The following is an 8,428-nucleotide window of genomic DNA, read 5'->3' on the forward strand; positions in this document are numbered from 1 at the left end:
ATTTTAAAATGTGCTTTGAAAGAGTTATGAGTTAGCTAAATCATTTAATTACATTTTCAGAAATACAAGATAGGGAAATTGTTCAAAAGAAGTTCCCATACATGTATCATTTGGAATGGGGCTATTCAACTTTAATAATTAAAACACATCACAAGATGATGTATTAAAATGCATATTATAATGTATTATAATATTATATAATTCATATTATGATATATTAAAAGTAATCACAGCATGATTCTCATCAGCTACAAAGATTTATTTTTTTAATCCTTTATACATAAAACACATTCAAAATATACATTCAAAAATAAAATTTCTAAAATTAAGAGTATGGCCAGGCACAGTGGCTCATGACTGTAATCCCAGCACTTTGGGAAACTAAGATGAGCAGATCACCAGAGGTCTGGAGTTTGAGACCAGCCTGGGAAACATGGTCAAACATCATCTCTACAAAAATTACAATAATTAGCTGGACACGGTAGCAGGCTCCTGTAATCCCAGCTACTTGGGAGGCTGAGGCTCAAGAATCACTTGAACCCACGAGGTGGAGGTTGTAGTGAGCCAAGATCATGCCACTTCACTCCAGCCTAGGCGACAGAGTGAAACTCTGTCTCAAAAAAATAAGAAGAAGATTATAATTTTCATTCTAATGTGCATTGTCTGTCAACATTTTCACATTCTAGAATATCAACAATTCTATATTCCTGAAAAAAAAAAAACAGCACACAAATCTTAGAAACATATAACAAACAAGCATTTCCTGTCATAAAACAATTGTTGCCAAAATGTCCATTAAAATGTTCATAGCTTCTAAGATTTCACATGGAGGGAAGATGGCATTAATTTTAAAAATTAAGAAACTTGAAATAATAGAGAATTAAAATGAAGGAAAAACATAATGACCTTCAAGACATGTTCACTTTGACATATGCATCTTATCATCTACATAATTAAGCTTTTAAGCTTCATTAAAAGTTAAGCTTTAAATTGAGCTCTAGAAAATGTCTTTCACATGCACTCATATGTTCACTGGAGTGCCATTCACAATAGGAAAGACATGGAATCAACCTAGGTGCCCATCAGTGGTGGACTGGATAAAGAAAATGTGGTACTTATACACTATGGAGTACTATACAGTCATTAAAAAAAAGAACGAAGTTATGCCCTTTGCAGCCACATGGATGTAGCTGGAGGTCATTATCCTAAACAAATTAATACAGAAAAAGAAAAACAAATACTGCATGTTCTCATTAATAAGTGGGAGCTAAATATCACGTACTCATGGACATAAAGATGGCAACAATAGACACTAGCGACTACTAGAGGGAGGAGGGAAGGAAGGGAGCGAGGGTTGAAAAACTGGATAAAAACATAAAGATCATATAGTTTCCAAGTTTAAAAAAAAGTGTTTGAGGCAGAATTTTTTTAAATAAAAAAGAACTCCTACATACTCCAAATATTGGAGGAAGTATTCAAAATGATATGACAAGAAAGAGCTTATCACTCTTTTAAATTCTTCCATTATCCCTTGCTAAAAGGTTTAGGTACCTGGGTACATATGTTTTGGCATATATTCTTGTGCTATAGATAACTCATAAACAAAAGTGACTTTATGCATGTTGGACAAACAAAATCAATTCTGAGCCAAAACAATTATGAATATGATGACAGATATTACTTTGCTAATTCCTGGGGGAACATAGCAAGAGACGACAACAGATTATGACAAAATTACAGACAGGTTATGGGCAATGAATGAATTGTTAACAAGTACAAAAAGCACAGTTGCTGAAATAAGCCAAATTTTAATAAGTCTCCTGACCCTACGTCCAATTTTAGAGGATAAGCATTTCAGTGGGTCCCAACCCTCATCTGAGTTTAAGGAAGGAGTGAAGGAGCAAGCAAGCAACATAGATGATAGTTTCATTCTCTCTCTTTCTCTCTCCTTGTCCTCAGGGGAGAGAGGGTAGCAGATGCCTTCAGATATCAAACTCATTGTCTATCAGGAGTTGCAAACTACAATGCTAACAGGGCCAGGTAAGAATTGTAAATAAAAATGGGTTAAATATTGGATGAAAAAGATTATAGGGGTATGGGGAATGTTAAGTCCTATCTAACACTACATTCAAAGAAAAGATCTTAAAAGTAGCCAGAGAAAAAAAGATAGATTAACTATAAAGGAACAACAGTTAGATCGAGTGACATAAGACTTCTTAATTAGCAAAAATGGGATCCAGGCAATGTATTATCTTCAAACTTATAAGAGTCTAAAAAGTAAATGTCAACCTGGAATTGAAGATCCAGCAAAGTGATCTCACAAAAACATAAGAGTAAAGAAAATTTCAGACCAAAAAACAAAACAAAACCTCAAAAAGTTCATCCCAAATTAATACCACTAAAGTAATTATCAAAGGATATATCTGAAGATGAAAACAATGATCTCAGAAGTGAGGCATCAGTTGTAAGGAAGAATGGTGAGCAAGGCAAATAGGTAAATATAAAATTTTTTTTAAATAACACTGTATAAATAAAACAATACTACTAATAATATCTACTTTGTAGGATTAAAAAAGCAAGAAAAGATTATGAATAACTACATGTTAGATAGGAGATAAGTACTTTAAAAAGAATCCAGTACTTTAACTTTTAATTTCAAGTTTCTTTGCCAAGATATTACAATAAATAATGTTTCATATATGGCTTACATTAAAATAGGAAATCAGATTTTCTGAAGGTTGATCACTTGCTGAATTTAAAATCATCATTAATTGTTGGATAGTGTTCATAACAGTCCTAGAGGGGAAAAAAATAGGAAAATGTGTTAAGCAATGAAGGGAGAAAAAAAGAAAAAAATGAAATGTTTTCTATCCCCCAAGTTAAATGTGTCTTCAAATACACTGCCTCCCGCTTGTCTTTACATTCCCTCAAATAAGACTGTGGTTTATAAGAAATTACATTTTACTTAAATCTTTAAGAAAATATATATTCACAATCAATAAGTTTATAGTTATAGAATGGATATACTTATTTACTAATAAAACTACATATCAATAAAATAGTGGCATTATTTTTAGCAGAAACTATATAAACTGGCAACAAAATGGTATTGTTTTAAGAAAACATTATTACAATCAAATGTTAAACATTTTCAAATTAAAGACAATAAGATATTTAGCAACTCAAGTAAAGAATCAGATGATTCTTCTTTACAGAGACCTTCAAGAAGAAAGGATACTAAGATCCTGGATACATTTAAAAGTCACCATTTTCAAAGCATAAAATTAGGTCAATCTCTTAAGATCTCATTAATTCTATAATTTTATGTGTGTGTATATGAAGGGGGCAATATATGGTAAATATCAATATTACAATTTTGGAGTAGCTGAACATTTGGGATACTTTAATTATGCAAAGAACTGTAGACTGTTTAGGGCTGGAAAGATCCTCAAATATTATTTAGTAAAATATGCTCAGTGTTCTCAGCTAAGCATGTCTAAACCAGTATTTACCTTCCTCATCTTTCTTTTCTTTTTTCTTTCTTTCTTTTCCTTTTTTTTTTCTTTCTTTTTTCCTTCTTTCTTTTTCTTTTTCTTTTCTTTCTTTTTTTTTTTTTTTTTTGAGAAGGAGTCTTGCTCTGTCGCCCAGGCTGGAGTGCAGTGGCGCAATCTTGGTTCACTGTAACCTCCACTTCCCGGGTTCAAGCGATTCTCCTGCCTCAGCCTCCTGATTATCTAGGATTACAGATGCCCACCACCACACTGGACTAATTTTTGTATTTTTAGTAGAGACGGGGTTTTGCCATGTTGCCCAGGCTAGTTTCAAACTTCTGCCCTCAGGTGATGTGCCCACCTTGGCCTCCCAAAGTGCCAGGATTACAGGCGTGAGCCACCACACCTGGCCTCGCCTTTCAAATATATTGCAACACAGCTTCTATATGCTTCTGTGTACACTAATCATATTTAAGCTACAGTGATTAAAGCCACAAATGACCAACTGGTAAAAACAAAAGACTTTTTTCATTTGTTCTAATACTTGACCTTCCTTGAAGCATTTGACACTGTTAGAGAAACACTTGCTCTTAATGAAACTCCTTCCCTCCCTCAGCTTTCTTGGCTTCACTCTCTGCGCTTCCCAACCATACTTTCCCATTCTCTAGAACAGCGGTCCCCAATCTTTTTGGCAACACGGACTGGTTTCATGGAAGACAATTTTTCCATGGACCACGGAGGGTAGGGGGAATGGTTTTGAACTGTTCTACCTCAGATCATCAGCCATTAAATTCTCATAAGGAGCACACAATCTAGATCCCTCACATATGCAGTTCACAATAGGGTTCACGCACCTACGAGAATCTAATTCCACCGCTGATCTGACAGGAGTTGTAGAGCTCAGGCAGTAATGCTCGCTTGTCTGTCCACCACTCACCTCCTGCTGTATGGCCCGGTTCGTAATGGGACACAGACTGGTCCCTGGCCCAGGAGTTGGGGACCCCTGCTCTAGAACCTCACAACTTCTATCTAGTCCTTAATGCTAGCATCCTTTAGGCTTCTGCCCTTAGCCACCGACTCTTTATGCACCCTCACTTCAAGTAATTTCATTTTTTTTATGGTTTTAACTCCCCTGATGATTCCCAAATCTATAGAAGACTATCCTACTGCTTACTAGATAGCTTCTTCAGAAATGCCTCTAGAACAATATTCTAAGTATGAATTCATCAAATATTTATCAAATCTGTTATTGTTCCTTCATTCCCACCACTACCATTGGGTCAGATCTTTAAAACCTCTCAAGTAAACTGCTGCAACAGACAAGTCCAGAGATTTTCATATACTATGTCTGTGGTAGTAAGGCCAAGGCATATTCCTCAGTGGAATGGGACACACAATTTTTTTTTTTTTTTTTTTTTTTTGCGTAAAACACTTGACTTTTATTCTGTATTTTATTACTAAAATATGTTGTCCTACCCATCCCACCCCACAATAAAATCTCACTCAGGCCCCTCATTTCTTTCCCTCACCCCTCTTCCACCACACCATCCCGGGGACACACAATTTTTTAAAAGAAAATCAAAACAAAATTCCTCAGGTTATTCTAATTTGCACACCTGGTTAAGAACCGCTGAGAAAGACTGACAGGTTTCTCACTTTTTCTTATTCTCCTCAGTCTATCCCCCCCACAGACTATTACCATGTGAACTTGCAAAAATTATGTCTGATTTTATCCTTACCCTTGCTTAACATCCATTTATAGCACAGGCTCTATCATATACATGCTACAGTCCAAATTTGTGAGTATGGCATATAAGGCCCTTCATATCTAGCACTCACTCTCCTCTCCTGTGACTTCCTACTTCCATTTTACAGTCAATCAATACAGAGCTAATGCTAATAGTTTCCCAGACACATTGTGTTATGTGATATTATGAAATACATGTTTGGTCTTTGACCCCATATCCTGACATACAACTCCTAAAATACTTAGAAACTCCAGTGATGTCTTTTTGTGCGCTAATGAATTGACATGGCTGGCAGCCCCTAGGAAGCTTCTGGATGGGGGCTGGTCACTAGAAAGCCCAAAGCAGAGTTAGAGGATTGGAACCTTCGACCCCAGCCCCCAACCTCTGGGGAGGGGAGGGAAGCTGAAGTTTAGTTTGATAATCAATAGCCAATGATTTAATATGTCATGCCTATGCAATGAGGCCTCCATAAAAACCCAAAACGGCAGGGTTCAGAGAATTTCCGGATAGCTGAACACGTGGAGGCTCCTGGAAGGCTGTCTGGCCAGGGAGGGCATAGAAGCTTCCCATCCCATCCCCCATACCTCATCCTATGCATCTTTACATCCGTATCCTTTGTAATATCATCTATAATAGACCAGTAAACAGAAGTGTTTCTTTGAGTTTTGTGAACCACTTTAGCAAATTAATCTAACCTAAGAGGTGTCATGGGATCCCCAACTTGAAGCCCTTTGGTCAGAAGATCCAAAAACCCAGACTTGCAATTGGCATCTGAAGTTGGGGCCAGTTTTGGGGACTGAGCCCTCAACCTGTGGGATCTGACACTATCTCCAGGTAACCAGTGTCAGAAGTATATTAGAGGACACCCAGCTGAGGACTGCTGCAGAACTGATTGCTTGTTTCTTGGTGAGGAAAACTTGCCCACATTTGGTCACATAATGTTGTACAAATGTGTTGATTCCAAATGTGTTAATTTCTGTGTTGATTGTTGTCGGTAGTGTGACAGCAGTTTTCTCCACTTACATGTTTCACACTTCCATCCCTTTGAACATGCTGTTCCCATTCCCTAAAATCTTTATCCTGTGACAAAGGCCTTTACATGTTTCAAAATTCAGTTCAGACATTGCTTTATAGTCCCTTCTGTGTCATCTCAGTATCTTGTCCATAAGTATAGACTATACTTATATGAAAATGTATTCATGTACATATTTATACAGTCATTTGAAATATATTACTGATTGCCTATTATGTACCAAGTATTATAACAGGTCCTAATTATTAGATAGTGAACAAAAAAGTTATGGTCTCTGTGATATGGAATTTTAAGGCTATTTTGGGTATTAGTAAAAAACAAGCAAACACAAATGAATCTACCAATATAAATTGGGATGCATGCTATAAAGAATGGAACAGGATGCTATGATAAATAATAAAATACTTCAGAGAGAAACATATTTTCAAAAGCAATATTTGTGCTGAATGAAGAGTAGCAGTTGGTAATCCATGGAAAGAAAAGGAGGAAGAGTTTCAAGAAGAGGGAATGTCAAGAAGAGGGATACGAGGGTTTTCAAAGTACAAAAGAACTTGGAAATACCAAGAAACTAAGAGAAGGCCAATGTGTGGCTAACACAGAGCAAGAAAGTAAACAAGATGAGGTTGGAGAGGCAACAGAAACCAGATCAGGTAAGATCTTTTAGGCATTGTTAAGGGATTTGCATTGTATACCAATTGCAATGGGAAGCAGTCAAAGGGTTTTAACAGCAAGGTGAATGTAACTGATTTACATTTCTAGGAGAAATTCTGGGGGCTTTATGGAGAATAGCTTTGATGGTGAGGAGACAGCAACAGTGAAGAGACCAGATGCAGGTAGTAGGCTACTGCAAAAAAATCCAGGAGAAAGAGAATGATGTCTTGGATGAGAGTTGGGAGAGCAGAAATGGAGAAAAGTAGATGAACTCAGGAAATATTTTGGAGGTAGATTATTCAACAAGCCTTGATAACAGATTTTAAGGTGGGAAATGAGAGAGGAAAAAGACATAAAAAAATAGTTCTAATCCTTTTAGGTTGTATGCAGATCAAATAGTGATACTTTTAATTTTTTCTTTTTTATTTACTAAAATGGAACACATTCCTATTTTAGGTTATGTTCCTTAAGGATAGACAAAACTAGGTTCAATAACTGTATCTTCAGTAACTAGTAAAATGCCCAGCACACAAAGATTATATCTATACATATTTTTTCTTTTTTTTTTTTTTTTTGAGACAGAGTTTCACTCTTGTCACCCAGGCTGAAGTGCAATGGCACAATCTCAGCTCTCTGCAACCTCCGCCTCCTAGGTTCAAGCAATTATCCTGCCTCAGCCTCCCGAGCAGCTGGGATTACAGGTGCACACCACCACACCTGGCTAATTTTGTATTTCTAGTAGAGATGGGGTTCCACCATATTGGCCAGGCTGGTCGCAAACTCCTGACCTCAGGTGATCTGCCTGCCTTGGTCTCCCAAAGTGCTGGGATTACAGGTGTGACCCATCGCACCTAGCCTTCAATATATATTTCTTACATGTATGTATGTATGAATGGATACATGTATTTCTTACATGTATGTATGAATGGATACATGTATTTCTTACATGTATGTATGAATGGATACATGTATTTCTTACATGTATGTATGAATACATAAAGAAACATGTGAACAAATCTGAAACACTATAAAGCAATGAATAACAAAATTATAATATAATTAAAAGTAGGAAAATTCATACCTAACTGGAGTGTGTGGAGGAATCACATTCACCTCTTCATCAAGGTTACTTTTTCGTGGTGTTCTCTGTGTTTCAAAACTAAATCACAATAAGCGAAGTCATTCACATACTGAAAATTTACAATTTGTGCTTTATGCATCAAAAAAGCAGTATAATGCTTCTGTTGTCTCATAAAATCATATAAAATGATAACTCAATAATAGATATGATAGAAAATAGATGACCCAGCTGCTGCTTAAATAAAATCTTTTCACTATTGTTTTAATTGTGGGTCTCTTTCCATTATGCTTATGACAAAGAGGTGTATACCAACCATTATTTTTTTAAAAGTGAAAGTCAGATGCTTTCTCCTTGGTGGTATTGATAACCAAACTGTTCAGTATTAAAAGTATTAAAACTCTAGTTTTCAATGCATTATTCCTTC

The 8,428-nt window shown here is 36.1% G+C and overlaps 1 protein-coding gene across 1 annotated transcript in view; it reads right to left on the reverse strand.

Annotated features, from left to right (window-relative positions):
• RB1 (RB transcriptional corepressor 1) overlaps nucleotides 1-8,428 on the reverse strand; it is a 180,083-nt gene that overhangs the window by 101,187 nt on the left and 70,468 nt on the right. Inside the window, exons 8-9 of the mRNA XM_017873723.1 lie at nucleotides 8,005-8,087; nucleotides 2,709-2,796 (exon numbers count right to left, since the gene is read on the reverse strand). Coding sequence (XP_017729212.1) covers nucleotides 2,709-2,796; nucleotides 8,005-8,087 — 171 coding nt within the window. The remainder of the gene's footprint in view (nucleotides 1-2,708; nucleotides 2,797-8,004; nucleotides 8,088-8,428) is intronic.

This window comes from Rhinopithecus bieti, unplaced genomic scaffold (assembly GCF_001698545.2).
Source record: "Rhinopithecus bieti isolate Rb0 unplaced genomic scaffold, ASM169854v2 scaffold_7398, whole genome shotgun sequence".
NCBI lineage: Eukaryota > Metazoa > Chordata > Mammalia > Primates > Cercopithecidae > Rhinopithecus > Rhinopithecus bieti.